The sequence below is a fragment of the Panulirus ornatus genome, chromosome 56, assembly GCF_036320965.1.
Source record: "Panulirus ornatus isolate Po-2019 chromosome 56, ASM3632096v1, whole genome shotgun sequence".
NCBI lineage: Eukaryota > Metazoa > Arthropoda > Malacostraca > Decapoda > Palinuridae > Panulirus > Panulirus ornatus.
Window position 1 is genome coordinate 33,920,342 of NC_092279.1, and position 25,048 is coordinate 33,945,389.

The 25,048-nt window shown below is 39.2% G+C and overlaps 1 protein-coding gene across 2 annotated transcripts in view; it reads left to right on the forward strand.

Annotated features, from left to right (window-relative positions):
- Nucleotides 1-25,048, forward strand: part of LOC139765788 (uncharacterized) — a 121,683-nt gene that overhangs the window by 57,566 nt on the left and 39,069 nt on the right. Inside the window, exon 4 of one of the 2 annotated variants that reach the window (XM_071693582.1) lies at nucleotides 1,428-2,651. The exons of the other annotated variant lie outside the window; for it this stretch is intronic. Coding sequence (XP_071549683.1) covers nucleotides 1,428-1,445 — 18 coding nt within the window. The 3' untranslated portion in view covers nucleotides 1,446-2,651. Of the gene's footprint in view, nucleotides 1-1,427; nucleotides 2,652-25,048 lie in introns of those variants that run through there. 2 annotated transcript variants of the gene reach the window in all.

Sequence of the window (25,048 nt, forward strand, 5' to 3'; positions counted from 1 at the left end):
GCCAGAAGCATCTTTTGCGCAAGCCATCACTCTTTACCTAAATACATCCCATTCCTCCCCCACTCCCCTTACGTCCTTTGTTCTTACCTTTTTCCTTTCTGTACTCAGTCCCTCCTGGTACTTCCTCACACAAGTCTCCTTCCCAAGTTCACTTACTCTCACCACTCTTTTCACCCCAACATTCTCTCTTCTTTTCTTACATCCTCTACAAATCTTCACCTTTGCCTCTACAAGATAATGATCAGACATCCCTCCAGTTGCACCCCTGGTCACATGAACATCCAAAAGAGTGTCTTTTGCGCACCTATCAATTAACACGTAATCCAATAACGCTCTCTGCCCATCTCTCCTACTTACATACGTATACTTATATATATTTCTCTTTTTAAACCACGTATTCCCAATCACCAGTCTTTTTTCAGCATATAGATCTATAAGCTCTTCATCATTTCCATTTACAACACTGAACACCCCATGTACACCAACGTACACATGCCACATTACTCACCTTTGCATTTGAATCACCCATCACTATAACCCGATCTCGTGCATCGAAACTACTAACACACTCACTCAGCTGCTCCCAAAACACTTGCCTCGCATTATCTTTCTTCCCATGCTTAGGTGCATATGCACCAATAATAACCCATCTCTCTCCATCCACTTTTAGTTTTACCCATATCAATCTAGACTTTACTTTTTTACACTCTATCACATACTGCCACCACTCCTGTTTCAGGAGTAGTGCTACTCCTTCCCTTGCTCTTGTTCTGTCACTAACCCCTGACTTTACTCCCAAGACATTCCCAAACTACTCTTCCCCTTTACACTTGAGCTTCGTTTCACTCAGAGGCAAAACATCCAGGCTCCTTTCCTTGAACATGCTACCTATATATGTATGTTCCTATAAGGCTCAGTCCTCTGTTCTTGACGTTACTTTGCTAATGCGGGAAATGGCAAATAATCAGAAATGATATATATAAATATAGTTAATTCATTTGCGATTGTGATGATGAGTAGTTGAGAAAATACAATAAGAATAGACTGACCGTTTGCATGTAAAGTGAGGTATGCTCCTCGCATATAATGACCTTATTTCTCTCCATTCTAATATTGTGGAAATGTTTTCAGTTTGTTAGCGGTGAGTCATTAGGCTTCTCCCACATTGTCTTTAATAGATGATTTCACTCACACAGCTTTAGGAATTTTGTTTTAATCTCTCCCATTCTCTGAAGGTCTCTCTATACATGTACACACTGAAACTCACACAGGCACACAGGATGTGTGTTTGTTTTGTCTGTGTTTGGTTGAGTTGAAATATGTCAATGATAGTAATTATGTGAAGATATTATATGTGTTTGGTTGAGTTGAAATATGTCAATGATAGTAATTATGTGAAGGCATTATATCGATGCATTTACTCACAGACGGAAATCCCAGCATAACCTACCCAGCCTACGTTGACCTGGTCTGATGTTCCACATGTCCCACCGATCCTGATGCTGACTCACTGAACACACAAGACTGTGGTATCCCATCAACCTTCCTCCAGCAGAACTTTCCGAAGAGTTTGGATGGATTACGAATTTTCTTATTTTCTAACAAGATGTTTCAAGTTTTACATTAGTTTGACAAAGCTACAAATAAACCTATTCTGAAGACCATCAGAGATATACTTGATGAGAATCATCTGATATTGACCATGAGGGACACAACAAGTTCATCATTATCGTCATAAGCAAAATGATTCTCTCATGATATGGAAAAGAAACAGAAAATCTATTTCATCCTTTCTGTAGAAAACGAGACAAAAATGATGACACAAATTCAAGTAATAGCTATATAAAATCTCTAACCACTTTGTATATTTCACTGATATGTGCTTTGCCAATTCTTGACCATCTATCTACTAATGAAAAATAATGATTTCAAGTCTTGATAATTGAATAATGAAAAAAAAACATGTTAAGCAAAAGAAAAAAAAAATCTAAGTTTTCCTACCAAAACAAATAATGATTAAAATAGATTGGAAGTGACAAAAGCATAGGATGGACAATGATCATATGTCAGATCTGGGTTGTCATTTGCCAGAGTTTGTCAGTCATTTATCAGACCAAGGCTGTTAATGGTCAAACTTGGCTGTCTTTTGTCAGAACTGGGCAGTCAATTGTCACACCTGGACTGTCATATGTTTCAGCTAGGCTATGTTTTCTCAGACCTGGGGTTTCATTTGTCATACTGGGCTGTCATTTCTCAGACGTGGGCTGTCATTTTTCAATCGCTGCCGTCATATGTCAGTCTAAGCTGTAATTTGTCAAACCTGGGCTAACGCTTGTCAATTATGTCTGTCATAGATCAGACCTAGTCTGTTATTTATCGATTTTGGCTGTCACCTCTCAGACCTTGGGATGTCAATAAGAAAACCTTGCTCAGTAATAAAGCCAGAAGTACAATAGATTAGCATATACTTTAAAATGAAGTATATTTGTGGGAGCAAAACCTGGACATTAGTAACCGCAGGTCGAGCAGTCTAACATATTTGGAGCCTGTAGAGGAGTCTGTTTGTTTAGGTGTCAGAAATAAGTTTACTATCTTCAGAATAATTCATGATCTTATATGTAATAGATTCAAACATATGATAATAAAGTACCAGTACTCACAGCACCTTCATTTATCAAGTCCTGCAAATACATACATAAACAATGAAATGGTAATAGAAAATGAAAATAAAAGACACCGACGGCATGATCAAGCTCACATAGGTAGGCTCTCTCTCTCTCTCTCTTTATATATATATATATATATATATATATATACTGAGTTTGGTAAAGTGTGTGGAAGAAGAAAGTTAAGAGTAAATGTGAATAAGAGCAAGGTTATTAGGTACAGTAGGGTTGAGGGTCAAGTCAATTGGGAGGTGAGTTTGAATGGAGAAAAACTGGAGGAAGTGAAGTGTTTTAGATATCTGGGAGTGGATCTGTCAGCGGATGGAACCATGGAAGCGGAAGTGGATCATAGGGTGGGGGAGGGGGCGAAAATTTTGGGAACCTTGAAAAATGTGTGGAAGTCGAGAACATTATCTCGGAAAGCAAAAATGGGTATGTTTGAAGAAATAGTGGCTCCAACAATTTTGTATGGTTGCGAGGCGTGGGCTATTGATAGAGTTGTGCGCAGGAGGGCGGATGTGCTGGAAATGAGATGTTTGAGGACAATGTGTGGTGTGAGGTGGTTTGATCGAGTAAGTAACGTAAGGGTAAGAGAGATGTGTGGAAATAAGAAGAGCGTGGTTGAGAGAGCAGAAGAGGGTGTTTTGAAATGGTTTGGGCACATGGAGAGAATGAGTGAGGAAAGATTGACCAAGAGGATATATATGTCGGAGGTGGAGGGAACGAGGAGAAGTGGGAGACCAAATTGGAGGTGGAAAGATGGGGTGAAAAAGATTTTGTGTGATCGGGGCCTGAACATGCAGAAGGGTGAAAGGAGGGCGAGGCATAGAGTGAATTGGATCGATGTGGTATACCGGGGTTGACGTGCTGTCCGTGATTTGAATCAGGGCATGTGAAGCGCCTGGGGTAAAGCATGGAAAGCTGTGTAGGTATGTATATTTGCTTGTGTGGACGTGTATGTATATACATGTGTATGGGGGTGGATTGGGCCATTTCTTTCGTCTGCTTCGTTGCGCTACCTCGCAAACGCGGGAAACAGCAACAAAGCAAAAAAAAAAGAAAAATATAAATATATATATATATATATATATATATATATATATATATATATATATATATATATATATATATATATATACTTCCCACGTATTCCCTGCGTGTCGTAGAAGGCGACTAAAAGGGGAGGGAGTGGGGGGCTGGAAATCCTCCCCTCTCGTTTTTTTTTTTTTCTTTTTTTTTTTTTTTCCAAAAGAAGGAACAGAGAATTGGGCCAGGTGAGGGTATTCCCTCAAAGGCTCAGTCATCTGTTCTTAACGCTACCTCGCTAATGCGGGAAATGGCGAATAGTTTGAAAAAAAAAAAAAAAAAAAAAAAAAAATATATATATATATATATATATATATATATATATATATATATTACTATGAGTCCACGGGGAAAATGAAACACGAAAAGTTCCCAAGTGCACTTTCGTGTAATAATCACATCATCAGGGGAGACACAAGCGAGAAATATAACAGTCAGCTGATATACATCGAAGAGACTGTTATATTTCTCTCTTGTGTCTCCCCTAATGATGTGATTATTACACGAAAGTACACTTGGGAACTTTTCGTGTTTCATTTTCCCCGTGGACTCATAGGAATATCGTGATCACGCGCAAAATTATGATACTTTCCAATATATTTATATATATATATATATATATATATATATATATATATATATATATATATATATATATATATATATATATACATATATATATATATATATATATATATATATATATATATATATATATATATATATATATATGTATATATATATATATATATATATATATATATATATATATATATATATATATATATATATATATATATATATATATATATATACATATGTACATAATTCATACTGTGTGCCCTTATTCATTCTCGTCGCTACGACGCCACACATGAAATGACAGCCCCATCCCCCCGCATCTGCGCGAGGTAGCGCTACGAAAAGACAAGAAAGGCCCCATTTTTTCACACTCTGTCTCTTCCTGTCATATATAATGCACGGAAACCAGAGCTCTCTTTCCACATCCAGGCCGCACAAAATTTTCTCTGCTTTACCCCAGACGTTTCACTTGCCCTGGTTTAATCCATTGACAGCACGTCGACCCCGGTATACCACATCTTTCCAATTCACTCTATCCCTTGCATGCCTTTCACCTTCCTGCATGTTCAGGCCCCAATCACTCAAAATCTTTTTCATTCCATCTTTCCACCTCCAATTTGATCTCCCACTACTCCTTGTTCCCTCCACCTCTAACAAATATATCCTCTTGGTCAATCTTTCCTCACTCATTCTCTCCATGTGACCAAACCATTTCAAAACACCCACTTCTGCTCTCTCAACCACCCTCTTTTTATTACCACACTTCTCTCTTACCCTTTTATTACTTACTCGATCAAACCACCTCACACCACATGCTGTCCTCAAACATATCATTTCCAGCACATCCACCCTCCTCCGCACAACTCTATCTATAGCCCACGCCTCGCAACAATATAACATTGTTGAAACCATTATCCTTCAAACATACCCATTTTTGCTTTCCAAGATAACTTTTTCGATTTCCTCACATTTTTCAAGGCTCCCAGAAATTTTGTCCCATCCCCCATCCTATGACTCACTTTCGCTTCCATAGTTCCATCCACTGCCAAATCCACTCACAGACATCTAAAACTCTTCACTTCCTCCAGGTTTTCTCCATTCAAACTTATCTCCCAATTGACTTGTCCCTCAACCCTACTCTACCTAATAACCTTGCTCTTATTCACACTTACTCTCAACTTTCTTCTCTCACAAACTTTACCAAACTCAGTCACCAGCTTCTGCAGTTTCTCACCCGAATCAGCCACCAGCGCTGTATCATCAGCGAACAACAACTGACTCACTTCCCAAGCTATCTCATCCACAACAGACTGCATACTTGGCCCTCTTTCCAAAACTCTTGCATTTACCTCCCTAACAACCCCATTCATAAACAAATCAAATACCCATAGAGACATCACGTACCCCTGCCGGAAACCATTATTCACTGAGAACCAATCACTTTCCTCTCTTCTTAAACGTACACATGCATTACATCCTCGATAAAAAACTTTTCACTGCTTCTCCCAACTTGGTTCCTACACCATATACTATTAGTACCTTCCACAGAGCATCTCTATCAACTCTATCTTATGCCTTCGCCAGATCCATAAATGCTACTTAAAAATCCATTTGCTTTTCTAAGTATTTCTCACATACATTCTTCAAAGCAAACACCTGATCCACATATCCTCCACTACTTCTGAAACCACATTGCTCTTACCCAATCTTATGCTCTGTACTTGCCTTCACCCTTTCAATCAATACCCTCCCATATAAATTCCTAGGAATACTCAACAAACTTATACCTCTGTAATTTGCGCACTCACTTTTATCCCCTTTGACTTTGTACAATTTCTCCATGCAAGGACTCCGCCAATCCTCAGGCACCTCACCATGTGTCATCCATGCATTAGATAACTTTACCAACCAGTCAACAATACTGTCACCCCTCTTTTTAATTCATTCCACTGCAATACCATCCAAACCCGCTGCCTTGCCGGCTTTTATCTTCCGCAAAGCTTTTACTACCTCTTTTCTGTTTACTAAATCATTCTCCCTAACCCTCTCACTTTGCACACCACTTCGACCAACACGCCTTATATCTGCCACCCTATCATGAAACGCATTCAACAAACTTTCAAAATAATCACTTCATCTCCTTCTCATATCACAACTACTTGATATCACCTACCCATTAGCCCCCTTCACTGATGTTCCCAATTATTCCATTGTCTTTCGCACTTTTTCACCTTCTTCCAAAACTTTTTTTTGTTCTCCCTATAATTTAATTATACTTTCTCACCCTAACTCTCATTTGGCCTCTTTTCCACCTCTTACACCTTTCTCTTGATCTCTTGCACCTTTCTCTTGACCTCCTGCCTCTTTCTTTTATACATCTTCCACTCACTTGCATTATTTCCTTGCAAAAATCGTCTAAATGCCTCTCTCTTCTCTTTCACTAATAATCTTGCCTCTTCATCTCACCACTCACTTCACTTTCTAATTTTCCCACCTCCCACGCTTCTCATGCCAGAAGCATCTTTTGCGCAAGCCATCACTCTTTACCTAAATACATCCCATTCCTCCCCCACTCCCCTTACGTCCTTTGTTCTTACCTTTTTCCTTTCTGTACTCAGTCCCTCCTAGTACTTCCTCACACAAGTCTCCTTCCCAAGTTCACTTACTCTCACCACTCTTTTCACCCCAACATTCTCTCTTCTTTTCTTACATCCTCTACAAATCTTCACCTTTGCCTCTACAAGATAATGATCAGACATCCCTCCAGTTGCACCCCTGGTCACATGAACATCCAAAAGAGTGTCTTTTGCGCACCTATCAATTAACACGTAATCCAATAACGCTCTCTGCCCATCTCTCCTACTTACATACGTATACTTATATATATTTCTCTTTTTAAACCACGTATTCCCAATCACCAGTCTTTTTTCAGCATATAGATCTATAAGCTCTTCATCATTTCCATTTACAACACTGAACACCCCATGTACACCAACGTACACATGCCACATTACTCACCTTTGCATTTGAATCACCCATCACTATAACCCGATCTCGTGCATCGAAACTACTAACACACTCACTCAGCTGCTCCCAAAACACTTGCCTCGCATTATCTTTCTTCCCATGCTTAGGTGCATATGCACCAATAATAACCCATCTCTCTCCATCCACTTTTAGTTTTACCCATATCAATCTAGACTTTACTTTTTTACACTCTATCACATACTGCCACCACTCCTGTTTCAGGAGTAGTGCTACTCCTTCCCTTGCTCTTGTTCTGTCACTAACCCCTGACTTTACTCCCAAGACATTCCCAAACTACTCTTCCCCTTTACACTTGAGCTTCGTTTCACTCAGAGGCAAAACATCCAGGCTCCTTTCCTTGAACATGCTACCTATATATGTATGTTCCTATAAGGCTCAGTCCTCTGTTCTTGACGTTACTTTGCTAATGCGGGAAATGGCAAATAATCATAAATGATATATATAAATATAGTTAATTCATTTGCGATTGTGATGATGAGTAGTTGAGAAAATACAATAAGAATAGACTGACCGTTTGCATGTAAAGTGAGGTATGCTCCTCGTATATAATGACCTTAATTCTCTCCATTCTAATATTGTGGAAATGTTTTCAGTTTGTTAGCGGTGAGTCATTAGGCTTCTCCCACATTGTCGTTAATAGATGATTTCACTCACACAGCTTTAGGAATTTTGTTTTAATCTCTCCCATTCTCTGAAGGTCTCTCTATACATGTACACACTGAAACTCACACAGGCACACAGGATGTGTGTTTGTTTTGTCTGTGTTTGGTTGAGTTGAAATATGTCAGTGATAGTAATTATGTGAAGATATTATATGTGTTTGGTTGAGTTGAAATATGTCAATGATAGTAATTATGTGAAGGCATTATATCGATGCATTTGCTTACAGACGGAAATCCCAGCATAACCTACCCAGCCTACGTTGACCTGGTCTGATGTTCCACATGTCCCACCGATCCTGATGCTGACTCACTGAACACACAAGACTGTGGTATCCCATCAACCTTCCTCCAGCAGAACTTTCAGAAGAGTTTGGATGGATTACGAATTTTCTTATTTTCTAACAAGATGTTTCAAGTTTTACATTAGTTTGACAAAGCTACAAATAAACCTATTCTGAAGACCATCAGAGATATACTTGATGAGAATCATCTGATACTGACCATGAGGGACACAACAAGTTCATCATTATCGTCATAAGCAAAATGATTCTCTCATGATATGGAAAAGAGACAGAAAATATATTTCATCCTTTCTGTAGAAAACGAGACAAAAATGATGACACAGATTCAAGTAATAGCTATATAAAATCTCTAACCACTTTGTATATTTCACTGAAATGTGCTTTGCCAATTCTTGACCATCTATCTACAAATAAAAGATAATGATTTCAAGTTTTGATAATTGAATAATGAAAAAAAAAATGTTAAGCAAAAGAAAAAAAATCTAAGTTTTCCAACCAAAACAAATAATGATTAAAATAGATTGGAAGTGACAAAAGCATAGGATGGACAGTGATCATATGTCAGATCTGGGTTGTCATTTGTCAGAGTTTGTCAGTCATTTATCAGACCTAGGCTGTTAATTGTCAATCTTGGCTGTCTTTTGTCAGAACTGGGCAGTCAATTGTCAGACCTGGACTGTCATATGTTTCAGCTAGGTTATGTTTTCTCAGACCTGGGGATTCATTTGTCATACTGGGCTGTCATTTCTCAGACGTGGCTGTCATTTTTCTATTGCTGCCGTCATATGTCGGCCTAAGTTGTCATTTGTCAAACCTGGGCTAACGCTTGTCAATCATGTCTGTCATTGATCAGACCTAGACTGTCATTTATCGATTTTGGCTGTCACCTGTCAGACCGTGGAATGTCAATAAGAAAACCTTGCTCAATAATAAAGCCAGAAGCACAATAGATTAGCATATACTTTTAAATTAAGTATATTTGTGGGAGCAAAACCTGGACATTAGTAACCGCAGGTCTAGCAGTCTAACATTTGGAGCCTGTAGAGGAGTCTATGTTTGTTTAGGTGTCAGAAATGTTTACTATCTTCAGAATAATTTATGATCTTATATGTAATAGGTTCAAACATATGATAATAAAGTACCAGTACTCATAGCACCTTCATTTATCAAGTCCTGCAAATACATACATAAACAATGAAATGGTAATAGAAAATGAAAATAAAAGACACCGACGGCATGATCAAGCTCACATAGGTAGGCTCTCTCTCTCTCTCTCTCTCTCTCTTTATATATGTATATATATATATATATATATATATATATATATATATATATATATATATATATGTGGAAAGGGAGCTGTGGTTTCGGTGCGTTGTTGCATGACAGCTGGAGACTGAGTGTGAACGAATGTGGCCTTTGTTGTCTTTTCCTAGCGCTACCTCGCACACGTGGGGGGGGGGGGGTTGTTGTTGTTCCGTGTGTGGCGGGGTGGCGATGGGAACGGGTGGGGGCGGACGGTGTGAGTTGTGTGCGTGTGTATATATGTATATGTATATATGTGAACATTGAGATGTATGGGTGGGTGTGTTTGCGTGTGTGGACGTGTGTGTGTGTGCATGTGTATGTGGGCGGGTTGGACCATTCTTTCGTCTGTTTCCTTGCGCTGCCTCGCAAGCGAGGGAGACAGCAACAAAGCATATATATATAGGGGAGAAAGAATACTTCCCACGTATTCCCTGCATGTCGTAGAAGGCGACTAAAAGGGGAGGGAGCGGGGGGCTGGAAATCTTCCCCTCTCGTTTTTTTTTAATTTTCCAAAACAAGGAACAGAGAAGGGGGCCAGGTGAGGATATTCCCTCCAAGGCCCAGTCCTCTGTTCTTAACGCTACCTCGCTAACGCGGGAAATGGCGAATAGTTTGAAAGAAAGAAGAAAATATATATATATATATATATATATATATATATATATATCATATATATACAAACCTCCAACATCCAGGACCGCCCCCCGAGACCCCTGTGCAAGAGGCAGGAATGCTAACCACTAGGCTATGGACCGGCCTGATAGGAAATAACTATTCGAATACTAAGTACTCGAATATCCTTCGTCTTACATTGGTGAGCAACGGGGTCTACACCAGTTATTTCCCAACAGGAGCACATAGCCAGCTGAAAGCATTTTACCGAACCTAACTATAAAACGCGGAGGTATATGAATACGAGTAAAGTGCATATGAACGCGCACATTCATAGAACTTACGAACCCCCAACAGCCAGGATCGAATCTGAGACCCCTGTGCAAGAGGCAGGAATGCTAACCACTAGGCTATGGGACTGGCTGATAGGAAACAACTATTCGAATACTGAGTACTCGAATACCCTTCGTCTCACATTAGTGAGCGACGGGATCTACACCGGTTATTTACCAACAGGCGCACATAGCCAGCAGATAGAATATTACCGAACTTAACTGTACAACGCGGAGGTATATGAATACGAATAAAGTGCATATGAACGCGCACATTCATGGAACATACAAACCTCCAACAGCCGGGATCGAATCCGGGACCCTTGAGCAAGAGTCTAAAATGCTAACCACTAGGCTATGAGCCTGGTTGATAGGAAATAACTATTCGAATACTATGTATTCGAATACCCTTCGTCTCACATTGGTGAGCAACGGGGTCGACAGGGGTGCATGATGTCTCTATGTTCGTTTAATTTGTTTATGGATGGGTTTGTGAGGGAGGTGAATGCAAGAGTTTTGGAAAGAGGGGCAAGTATGCGGTATGTTGTCTATGAGAGGGCTTGAGAAGTGAGTCAGTTGTTGTTCGCTGATGATACAGCGCTAGTGGCAGATTCGGGTGAGAAACTGCAGAAACTGGTGACTGAGTTTGGTAAAGTGTGAAAAAGAAGAAAGCTGAGAGTAAATGTGAACAATAGCAAGGTTATTAGGTAAGTAGGGTTGAGGGACAAGTCAATTGGGATGTGAGTTTGAATGGAGAAAAACTGGAGGAAGTAAAGTGTTTTAGATATCTGGAAGTGGATTTGGTAGCGGATGGAACCATGGAAGCGGTAGTGAGTCACAGGGTTGGAAAGGGGGCGAAGGCTCTGAGAGAGTTGAAGAATGTATGGAATGCGAGAACATTATCTCGAAAAGCAAAAATGGGTATGTTTGAAGGAATAGTGGTTCCAACAATGTTATATGGTTGCGAGGCGTGGGCTTTATAGAGGGTTGTTCGGAGGAGGGTGGATGTGTAGAAAATGAGATATTTGAGGTCTATATGTGGTGTGAGGTGGTTTGATCGAGTAAGTAATGAAAGGGTAAGAGATATGTGTGGTAATGAAAAAGAGTGTGATTGAGAAAGCAGAAGAGGGTGTATTGAAATGGTTTGGTCACATGGAGAGAATGAGTGAGGAAAGATTGACAAAGAGGATATATGTGTCAGAGGTGGAGGGAACGAGAAGTGGTAGACCAATTTGAAGGTGGATGGATGGATTGAAAATAATTTTGAACGATCGGGACCTAAACATACAGGAGGTTGAAAGGCATACAAGGAATAGAGTGAATTGGAACGATGTGTTATACCGGGTTCGACGTGCTGTCAATGGATTGAGCCAGGGTATATGAATCGTCTGGGATAAACAATGAAAAGGTTTGTGGGGTGTAGAAGTGGAAAGGGAGCTGTGGTTTCGGTGCACTACACATGACAGCCAGAAGCTGAGTGTGATCGAATGTGGCCTTGTTGACTTTTTCTAGAGCTACCTCACACGCGCACGCGCGGGATGTGTGTGTGTGTGTGTGTGTGTGTGTGTGTGTGTGTGTGTGTGTGTGTGTGTGTGTGTGAGTGCTGCTGTTTCATATGGGGCGGTTTTCCGACGAGAATGGATGAAGGCAGGAAGTATAAATATGTACGTGTATATATGTATATGTCTGTGTATGTATATGTATGTAAATCTTGAAATGTATAGTATGTTCATCTGCTGTGTGGGCGTTTATGTATATGCGTGTGCATGTGGTTGGGTTGGGCTATTCTTTCGTCTGTTTTCTTGCGGGAAAGAATGCGATCCACGTTTTTCCTACTCGTACAAATGCCTTATATCCTTGATAAAAACTTTTCACTGCTTCTAGCAAATTCCCACACCATATACTCCTAATACCTTCATAAAGCATCTCTATCATCTCTATAATATGCCTTCTCCAGATCAATTAAATGTTGCATAGAGATCCATCTGCGTTTGGAAGTGTTTCTCACATACATTCTTCAAAGCAAACACCTGATCAACACATCTTCTACTAATTCTGAAACCACACTGCTCCTCCCTAATGTGATGCTCTGTACATGCCTTGACCCTCTCAATTAATACTTTTCCGTATAATTTCCCAGAAATACTCAAGACACTTATACTTTTGTAATTGAAGAATGTGTGGAGGGCGAGAACGTTATCTCGGTGAGCAAAATGGGTATGTTTGAAGGAATAGTGGTTACAAGAGCGTTATATTCTTGTGAGGCATGGGCGAAAGATGGGGTTGTGTGGAGAAGGCGTGGATGTGTTGGAAATGAGATATTTGAAGACAATATTTGGTGAGAGGCGGTTTGATCGATTAAGTAATGAAAGGGTAGGAGAGATGTGTGGTAATCAAAAGAGTGTGTTTCAGAGAGCACAGGAGGGTGTATTGAAATGGTTTGGTCACCTGGAGAGAGTGAGTGAGGAAAGATTGACAAAGAGGATATATGTATCAGAGGTGGAGAGAACGAGGAGAAGTGGGAGACCAAATTGGAGGTGGAGGGATGGAGCAAAAAATATTTTGAGCTATCGGGGTCTGAACATAGAGAAAGGCGTTGAAGGAATAGAGTGAATTGGAATGATGTGGTATACCGGGGTCGCCGTGCTGTCAATGGATTGAAACCGTGCATATGAAGCGTGCAGGGCAAACTATGGAAAGTTTTGTTTTCCCTGGACGTGGAAAAGGAGCTGAGGTTTCGGTGCATTACACATGACAGCTAGAGACTGATTGTGAACAAATGTGGCCTTTGTTGTCTTTTCCAAGCGCTACCTCGCGCGCAAGGGTAGGGGGGTATCATTTCATGTTTGGCGGGGTGGCGGCCAAAATGGATGAAGGCAGCATGTGTGATTATGTATATGTGTATATATATATATGTATATATCTGTGTAAGTATATGCATGTATTCATTGAAATGTATGGATATGTATATGTGCGTGTTTGGGCGTTTACGCATATATATGTGTATGCGGGTGGGTTGGACCATTCTTTCGTCTGTTTCCTTGTGCTACCTTGCTAACTCGGGAAATGGCAAATAGTATGAAAAAAATATATATATATATATATATATATATATATATATATATATATATATATATATATATATATATATATATATATATACATATATATATATATATATATATATATATATATATATATATATATATATATATATATATATATATATATATATATATATATATATATATGTATATACATATATATATATATATATATATATATATATATATATATATATATATATATATATAAATAAATATATATATATATATATATATATATATATATATATATATATATATATATATATATATATATATATATATGTATATATATATATATATATATATATATATATATATATATATATATATGTATATATATATATATATATATATATATATATATATATATATATATATATATATATATATATATATATATATATATATATATATATATATTTTTTTTTTTTTTTTTCTTTCTTTTCTTTTAAACTGTTCGCCATTTCCCGCGTTAGCGAGGTAGCGTTAAGAACAGAGGACTGGGCCTTTTTTGGAATATCCTCACCTGGCCCACTCTGTTCCTTCTTTTGGAAAAATTAAAAAAAAAAAAAAAAAAAAAGAGAGGGGAGGATTTCCAGCCCCCCGCTCCCTCCCCTTTTAGTCGCCTTCTACGACACGCAGGGAATACGTGGGAAGTATTCTTAATCCCCTATCCCCAGGGATAATATATATATATATATATATATATATATATATATATATATATGCATATATATATATATATATATATATATATATATATATATATATATATATATATATATATATACATATATATATATATATATATATATATATATATATATATATATATATATATATATATATATATATATATATATATATATATATATATACATATATATATATATATATATATATATATATATATATATATATATATATATATATATATATATATATATATATATATATATATATATATATATATATATATATATATATATATATATATATATATATATATATATATCTCATCCCTGGGGATAGGGGAGAAAGAATACTTCCCACGCATTCCTCACGTGTCGTAGAAGGCGACTAAAGGGGACGGGAGCGGGGGGCCAGAAATCCTCCCCTCCTTGTACTTTAACTTTCTAAAAGGGGAAGCAAAAGAAGGAGTCACGCGAGGAGTGCTCATCCTCCTCGAAGGCTCAGATTGAGGTGTCTAAATGTGTGTGAATGTAACCAAGATGAGAAAAAAGGAGAGATAGGTAGTATGTTTGAGGAAAGGAACCTAGATGTTTTAGCTCTGAGTGAAACGAAGCTCAAGGGTAAAGGGGAAGAGTGATTTGGGAATGTCTTGGGAGTAAAGTCAGGGGTTAGTGAGAGGACAAGAGCAAGGGAAGGAGTAGCACTACTCCTGAATCAGGAGTTGTGGGAGTATGTGATAGAGTGTAAGAAAGTAAATTCTAGACCGGGTTATAGTGATGGGTGATTTGAATGCAAAGGTGAGTAATGTGGCAGTTGAGGGAATAATTGGTATACATGGAGTGTTCAGTGTTGTAAATGGAAATGGTGAAGAGCTTGTAGATTTATGTGCTGAAAAAGGACTGGTGATTGGGAATACCTGGTTTAAAAAGCGAGATATACATACGTATACGTATGTAAGTAGGAGAGATGGCCAGAGAGCGTTATTGGATTACGTGTTAATTGATAGACGCACGAAAGAGAGACTTTTGGATGTTAATGTGCTGATAGGTGCAACTGGAGGGATGTCTGATCATTATCTTGTGGACGCGAAGGTAAAGATTTATAGGGGTTTTCTGAGAAGAAGAGAGAATGTTGGGGTGAAGAGAGTGGTGAGAGTGAGTGAGCTTGGGAATGAGACTTGTGTGAGGAAGTACAAGGAGAGACTGAGTACAGAATGGAAAAAGGTGAGAACAAAGGAGGTAAGGGGAGTGGGGGAGGAATGGGATGTATTTAGGGAAACAGTGATGGCTTGCGCAAAAGATGCTTGAGGCATGAGAAGCGTGGGAGGTGGGTTGATTAGAAAAGATAGTGAATGGTGGGATGAAGAAGTAAGATTATTAGTGAAAGAGAAGAGAGAGGCATTTGGACGAGTTTTGCAGGGAAAAAATGCAAATGAGTGGGAGAGGTATAAAAGAAAGAGGCAGGAGGTCAAGAGAAAGGTGCAAGAGGTGAAAAAGAGGGCTATTGAGAGTTGGGGTGAGAGAGTATCATTAACTTTCAGGGAGAATAAAAAGATGATTTGGAAGGAGGTAAATAAAGTGCGTAAGACAAGGGAGCAAATGGGAACTTCAGTGAAGGGGGCTAATGGGGAGGTGATAACAAGTAGTGGTGATGTGAGAAGGAGATGGAGTGAGTATTTTGAAGGTTTGTTGAATGTGTTTGATGATAGAGTGGCAGATATAGGGTGTTTTGGTCGAGGTGGTGTGCAAAATGAGAGTGTTAGGGAAAATGATTTGGTAAATTGAGAAGAGGTAGTAAAAGCTTTACGGAAGATGAAAGTCAGCAAAGCAGCAGGTTTGGATGGTATTGCAGTGGAATTTATTAAAAAAGAGGGTGACTGTATTGTTGACTGGTTGGTAAGGTTATTTAATGTATGTATGATTCATGGTGAGGTGCCTGAGGATTGGCGGAATGCTTGCACAGTGCCATTGTACAAAGGCAAAAGGGATAAGAGTGAGTGCCCAAATTACAGAGGTATAAGTTTGTTGAGTATTCCTGGTAAATTATATGGGAGGGTATTGATTGAGAGGGTGAAGGCATGTACAGAGCATCAGATTGGGGAAGAGCAGTGTGGTTTCAGAAGTGGTAGAGGATGTGTGGATCAGGCGTTTGCTTTGAAGAATGTATGTGAGAAATCCTTAGAAAAGCAAATGGATTTGTATGTAGCATTTATGGATCTGGAGAAGGCATATGATAGAGTTGATTGAGATGCTCTGTGGAAGGTATTAAGAATATATGGTGTGGGAGGCAAGTTGTTAGAAGCAGTGAAAAGTTTTTATCGAGTATGTAAGGTATGTGTACGTGTAGGAAGAGAGGAAAGTGATTGGTTCTCAGTGAATGTAGGTTTGCGGCAGGGTTGTGTGTAATGTCTCCATGGTTGTTTAATTTGCTTATGGATGGGGTTGTAAGGTAGGTGAATGCAAGAGTTTTGGATAGAGGGGCAAGTATGCAGTCTGTTGCGGATGAGAGAGCTTGGGAAGTGAGTCAGTTGTAGTTCGCTGATGATACAGAGCTGGTGGCTGATTCATGTAAGAAATTGCAGAAGCTGGTGACGGAGTTTGGTAAAGTGTGTGAAAGAAGAAAGTTAAGAGTAAATGTGAATAAGAGCAAGGTTATTAGGTACAGTAGGGTTGAGCGTCAAGTCAATTGGGAGGTAAGTTTGAATGGAGAAAAACTGGATGAAGTAAAGTGTTTTAGATATCTGGGAGTGGATCTGGCAGCGGATGGAACCATGGAAGTAGAAGTGACTCATAGGGTGGGGGAGGGAGCTAAAATTCTGTGAGCCTTGAAGAATGTTTGGAAGTCGAGAACATTATCTCGGTAAGCAAAAATGGGTATGTTTGAAGGAATAGTGGTTCCAACAATGTTGTATGGTTGCGAGGCGTGGGCTATGGATAGAGTTGTGCGCAGGAGGTTGGATGTGCTGGAAATGAGATGTCTGAGGACAATATGTGGTGTGAGGTGGTTTGATCGAGTAAGTAATGTAAGGGTAAGAGAGATGTGTGGAAATAAAAAGAGTGTGGTTGAGAGAGCAGAAGAGGGTGTTTTGAAATGGTTTGGTCACGTGGAGAGAATGAGTGAGGAAAGATTGACCAAGAGGATATATGTGTCAGAGGTGGAGGGAACGAGGAGAAGTGGGAGACCAAATTGGAAGTGGAAGAATGGAGTGAAAAAGGTTTTGAGTGATTGGGGCCTGAACATACAGGAGGGTGAAAGGCGTGCAAGGAATAGAGTGAATTGGAACGATTTGGTATACCGGGGTCGACGTGCTTTCAATGGATTGAGCCAGGGCATGTGAAGCGTCTGGGGTAAACCATGGAAAGTTGCGTGGGTCCTGGATGTGGAAAGGGAGCTGTGGTTTCGGTGCATTATTACATGACAGCTAGAGACTGAGTGTAATTTTAATGGGGCCTTTGGTGTCATTTCCTTGCGCTAACTCGCACACATGAGGGGTGAGGGGGTTGTTATTCCATGTGTGGTGAGGTGGCGATGGGAACAAATAAAGGCAGACAGTATGAATTATGTACATGTGTATATATGTATATGTCTGTGTGTGTATATATATGTGCACATTGAGATGTATAGGCATGTATATTTGCGTGTGTGGACGTGTATGTATATGCATGTGTATGTGGGCGGGTTGGGCCATTCTTTCGTCTGTTTCCTTGTGCTACCTCGCTAACGCGGGAGACAGCGAAAAAGCAAAATGAATAAACAAATAAATAAATAGATAAATAAATAAATAAATAAATAAATAAATATATATATATATATATATATATATATATATATATATATATATATATATATATATATATATATATATATATATATATATATATATATGTTTATTCATGCACGAACATACACATACACATACATATACATACCTACACATTTACATAAATAGACCCATGCATACATACTCATGTACACATTCTTACTTGCCCGTTTTCAATCCATTCCGGTGCCACCCCGCTCCACAGGAATCAACATCGCTACCACCACTTCAGCTAGTCAGGAAAACAGAAAAAAAAGAAGAAAAGAAAAGGCCGCATTCGCTCACACTCAGTCTCTATCTATGATGTGTAATGTACCAAAACCACGGTTCCCTTTCGGCATCCCGGCCCCACAAAACTTTGCATGGTTTATCCTAATCGTTTCACATGCCTTGACTCATTCCATTGATAGCAAGTCCATGCCGGTATACCACATCGTTCTAATTCACTCTATTCCTTGCACGCATTTCATCCTCCTGCGTGAGCAGGCCCCAATCGCTCAGGATCTATTTCACTAAATCCTTCCACATCCAATCTGGTCGCCTTCCAATTATCCTCCATTCAAAATCACATCCCTAATAAATCTAATAACTTTGCTCTAATTTACATTTACTCTCAGCTTTCTCCTTTCACATACTTGTCCAAACTCAGTCACTAACTTCTGCAGTTTCTCACGCCAATCAGCCATCAGCGCTGTATCATCGGCGAACAACAACTAACTCACTTTCCAGGCTCTCTCATCCTCAACAGACTGCATGTTCGCCCTTCTCTCTCCAAAACTCGCATTTGCCTCCCTAATCGTCCATCCCTAAACAAAATGAACAACCATGGGGACATCACATACCACTTCTGCAAACCGAGCTTCACTGGGAAGCAATCCCTCTCCTCTTTTCTTACTCGTTCATATTCATTACACACTTGATGAAAACTTCTCACTGCTTCCAGCAGCTTACCTCTTACACCGTGTACTCTTAAGACTTTCCACAAAGTATCGTTATCAACCGTATCATATGCCTTTTCCAGATCTATAAATACCACATTCAAATCGATCTGTTTTTAAGTATTTTTCACACATTCTCCAAAGTATACACCTGATCCACACATCCTCTACCACTTCTGAAACCAAACTGCTCTTTCCCAATCTAATGCTCTGTACATTCCTTCACCCTCTCACTCATTACCCTCCCATACAAATTACCAGGAATACTCAACCGTATGCCAGTACTTTGAAAACTCACCTTTATCCCCTTTGCCATTGAACAGTGGCAATATGTATATGCATTCCACCAATCGCCAAGCACTTTACCATAATCTATACGTATATTGAATATCCTTACCTCCCAATGAATAACACAGTCACCCCCTTGAAAGATTTAACTGAAATATCCAAAACCACCGCCTTGCCGTCTTTCATCTTCCGCAAGGCTTTCACTATCTTAACCAAACTATTCTCCCTGACCCTCTCACTTCGTACATCACCTTGACCAAAACATCTTACATCTGCCACCCTGTCATCAAACACATTCAACAAACCTTCAAAATACTTACTCTATCTCCTTCTCACTTCATCGCTACCTGTTATCATTTACTCCCTTCCCCCTTCTCCGATCTTCCCATTAGTTCTCTTGTCTTTTGCACGTTATCTACCTTATATAAAAACATCTTTTTATTTTCCCTAAAGTTTAATGATACTCTCTCATCCCATCTCTCATTTGTCCTTATTTCCAACCCTTACACTTTCCTTTTAATCTCCTGCCGCTTTCTTCTATACATCTTCCAGTCATTTGCACTTCTTCCTTGTAAGTATTGTCCAAACGCCTCTCCTTTTTCTTTCAGTAACAACTCTACCTCCTCATTCTACAACTGCATACCCTTTCTAATTTGCCCATCTCCCACCTTACTCATGCCAGATGTATCTTTTGAACATGCCACCACTGTTTCCCTAAATACGTCCCATTCCTCCTCTACTCCTCTCACGTCATTTGCTTTCACCTTTGTCATTCTACACTCAATCTCTCCTGGTACTTCCCTGCACAAGTCTCTTTTCCAAGCTCACTTACTCTCACCACTCTCTTCACCCTAACACTTTCTATTCTTTTTGGAAACCTCTACAAATCTTCACCTTTGCCTCCACAAGATAGTAATCAGACATCCCTGCTGCCCCTCTCAGCACATTAAGCTTCAAAAGTCTCTCTTTTACACGGCTATCAATCAAAACATGAATTGATAAAGCCCTTTGATCTTCTCTCCTACCCACATACGTATACCTATGTATATCTCTGTTTTGTAACCAGGTATTCCTAATCACCAGTCTTTTTTCAGCAAACAAATCCACAAGCTCTTCACCATTCCCATTCACAACACTGTATACCCCATGTACACTAATTATAACCTCAGTTGCCACTTTACTCACCTCCTCATTTAAATCGCCATCACTAGTACCCGATCTCGTGCAACAAAGCTGCTGACATACTCACTCAGCTGCTCCCAAAACACTTGCCTCTCATGATCTTTCTTCTCATGACCAGGTGCATATGCACCAATAATCACCCATCTTTCTCCATCCATTTTCACTTTTATTCACACTAATGTAGAACTTACTTTCATACACTATCAGACACTCCCACAACTCCTGCTTCAATAGTAGTGTTATTCCTCTTTTAGCTCTCGTCCTCTCTCCTATCCCTGACTTTATTCCCAAGACTTTTCCAAACTCCTTTCAGTCAGAGCCAGAACATATTGGTTTCTTTTCGCAAACATACATCTATCTCTCCTTTCTTCTCATCTTGGTTACATCTACACAAATACAGACATCCCACTCTGAGCATTTCGAGGAGGATGAGCGCTCCCCGTTGATCACATAAGTCCGTGAATATTGCTATGAATCTGAAATCGCAATTCAGTAGGAGTTCACATGATTCGAATTAACATAGAATCTTTCTATATACATCCATCGCTATATGTTTCATGGAGATAATTCACCTCATCAGGTGCATAGCATTCATAAAGTTATCTAAATCCCACACCACCACACGAATTCTATCTCTCCTCTTCCATTGTCGACTACACACTGGCCTGACCGTTAAAAGGAAAGTATGGGGAGAGGGGAGTGCCTTGTCATTAAGGGGGGTTAACGGATGGGTGTTGGACTGGGTAGTAAGATATTTGTTCGACTATTTTTCTTGTTTTCGTTTCTTGATAATTCTTTGATAATGATTTGGTTGATAATAGGAGGTTTTATTAAGTCTAACGGGACAAATTGAATTCTTTGTATTAGCAACTATGACAGATTCAATGACGTTACGGGTAGCATAATCAGAAGAAGGGTACAATGTGACTGGGTTGTTAAGGTGTATAGGGTGATCGTTTTCATGACAGTGTTTAGCGATCGTATTTTTGCGGTCATCCCTATGTAATGAATGACGGTGCCAATAGTATCTATCAGTTGCTGTTTTACTGGTCTGACAGATATATTCATCTTTACATGAATTACATTTGACGGCGTAAACACTACCAGTTTTTGGATGATTTGGCCTACTTTGGATTAAAGTCTTACCGATAGCATTATTGTACAGAAAGGTAATATTAAAAGCACTGCTTTTAGTACCTATCTTACGTTAGCTAAGTTAAGAGATATCAGTTTCCACATTTTTGTTACCTTATGCATGAAATGTTTTCGTAACTGGTTTGTGAATAAAACTTACTGGAAAACTAGGATGACATTTTACGCATTTAGTAAAAAAAAGGATGACGTGGTGGATGATGATAGGTCGAAGCGTTTAGTGTTGCCTTATTCTCCTAACTTAGCTGATGTAAGACAGGTACTAAAATCAGTGTATTTAATGTTGCCTTCCAGTACAATAACACTATCAGTTAGACTTTGATTAAAAGTAGGCAAATTATCCGAAGTATATTAAGAGAAATGTTATGTGCCTTCATCATGGAAGCATCTTTCAAATGTCCGCAAGGCAAGCTTCATCGGTTGGGGGATGAAATAGCCATTGGGTGCCCCCAGGCGGTTCTCTTTGCGCAGACACATATGTCGTATGTTAAAACTACAGTACTGCGACTTGAGAGCATGACATCCCAGATTTACTGCAGATATATCGACGATGTTTTATCTGCGTCGATAACTTAAACTCACTGGAAATCCTTCGTAACCGACTCCATGAAATTCGGCCTTAAGATTTACAGTGGAGCTGAATGATAATTATATAATTCCTTTCTTGGATGTTTTGGTGAGTGCCACAACAGGATCTTTCGTCACAGACGTTTTCATAAAGCCCAACATCCAAGGTAAATGTATGGATGCAATAACTGAATGTACTCATTATCACAAGAGGAGTGTCATTCATGCATACGTGAGGAGAGCAATCAAGATGTGCTCAACCTGACAACTACACCAAGAGCTTCGACGTGTCCAGCAAATGAAAATTAACAATAGATGTTCAAATCCTGAATTCGATACCATTGTGAACAACATGCTAGATCAACATCTAGTGGCAAACAAACAATCTCAACGTGACTGCATCTAAGTTTACTACAGGAACACATTTACGACAAAATAGTGAAAGAACAAGGAGTCGTGTGAGATACTGCGGCCAGAAAGTGCAAAGCGATTGATGAAGATAATGATATCAGTCTTGTTATTATATTCGAGAACAACCTGGAAACATGTTCGCTAGTAGTGAACAACAATATGGTAGATCGTTCTGGAAGTTTGAATCGTAGCGATGTGGTATATGAGTACCAATGCAATATTGGGGATTATCAACCTCATCATATCATCTACAATGGACATACAACCTACACCCTGGGCCGCTGCCTCTCGCTCCACTTACAAGAAGGTGGAATCAAACATCATGAAAAAATGCATGGAACGATACTATCGAGGTAGATTATAGTGATATTCACCAGATTCATAACTAGATGCATTGATCGGAGGAAACTACAGATACCTTAGAAGCCATTTACATTAGAGAGAAATCACCTGTCATCAACATCCAGACAAACATGACCAGGTTCTGGGTTTCGAATATCAAAGAGAATTAGACGAGCCCTACCCAACCCCAACTCCACGTATGGACAATAACAGTCTTGCTTGGCCCTACTTAGTGCATTTAGTGATAGACTGTCAATATTCCTACCTCTTTTGATATTGTTTCCTCAAGTGTAATATTTTCTATCTTGTTTCCATATGTTGCACTTAGATTGTAATATGCACTACCTTTCATGATTTTGTTGATTTATTTCGCTTTAGTGCTTTCCTGTTCTTATATGTGTAATATATTGTTTTTTCCGAGTGGTTTTCATATTCAGTTTGTGTTTTATATACCGTATCCAAATTTTGTGAAGCAGTTTTTTCTCTTTTGTAGATTCCTGATGGTGTCTCTCTGTAGGCGAAATTTTGATTTAAATGAATGGACAATTTCGGACAAGTGGCGTTTGAGCACCTACCTAATGGTAGAAAAATACTGAAAAAGATGAGACAAAATATTAAAGAAGACTAATAACTGTAAAAATGATGCCGTATTCAATTTTATGTGCATTAGAGAAAACCTGCTCCCAGCTCATATATATATATATATATATATATGGGAACTTCAGTGAGGGGCGCAAATGGGGAGGTGATAACAAGTAGTGGTGATGTGAGAAGGAGATGGAGTGAGTATTTTGAAGGTTTGTTGAATGTGTTTGATGATAGAGTGGCAGATATAGGGTGTTTTGGTCGAGGTGGTGTGCAAAGTGAGAGGGTTAGGGAAAATGATTTGGTAAACAGAGAAGAGGTAGTAAAAGCTTTGCGGAAGATGAAAGCCGGCAAGGCAGCAGGTTTGGATGGTATTGCAGTGGAATTTATCAAAAAAAGGGGGTGACTGTATTGTTGACTGGTTGGTAAGGTTATTTAATGTATGTATGACTCATGGTGAGGTGCCTGAGGATTGGCGGAATGCGTGCATAGTGCCATTGTACAAAGGCAAAGGGGATAAGAGTGAGTGCTCAAATTACAGAGGTATAAGTTTGTTGAGTATTCCTGGTAAATTATATGGGAGGATATTGATTGAGAGGGTGAAGGCATGTACAGAGCATCAGATTGGGGAAGAGCAGTGTGGTTTCAGAAGTGGTAGAGGATGTGTGGATCAGGTGTTTGCTTTGAAGAATGTATGTGAGAAATCCTTAGAAAAGCAAATGGATTTGTATGTAGCATTTATGGATCTGGAGAAGGCATATGATAGAGTTGATAGAGATGCTCTGTGGAAGGTATGAAGAATATATGGTGTGGGAGGCAAGTTGTTAGAAGCAGTGAAAAGTTTTTATCGAGGATGTAAGGCATGTGTACGTGTAGGAAGAGAGGAAAGTGATTGGTTCTCAGTGAATGTAGGTTTGCGGCAGGGGGGTGTGTGATGTCTCCATGGTTGTTTAATTTGTTTATGGATGGGGTTGTTAGGGAGGTGAATGCAAGATCTTTGGAAAGAGGGGCAAGTATGAAGTCTGTTGTGGATGAGAGAGCTTGAGAAGTGAGTCAGTTGTTGTTCGCTGATGATACATCGCTGGTGGCTGATTCATGTGAGAAACTGCAGAAGCTGGTGACTGAGTTTGGTAAAGTGTGTGAAAGAAGAAAGTTAAGAGTAAATGCGAATAAGAGCAAGGTTATTAGGTACAGTAGGGTTGAGGGTGAAGTCAATTGGGAGGTGAGTTTGAATGGAGAAGAACTGGAGGAAGTGAAGTGTTTTAGATATCTGGGAGTGGATCTGGCAGCGGATGGAACCATGGAAGCGGAAGTGGATCAGAGGGTGGGGGAGGGGGCGCAAATTCTGGGAGCCTTGAAGAATGT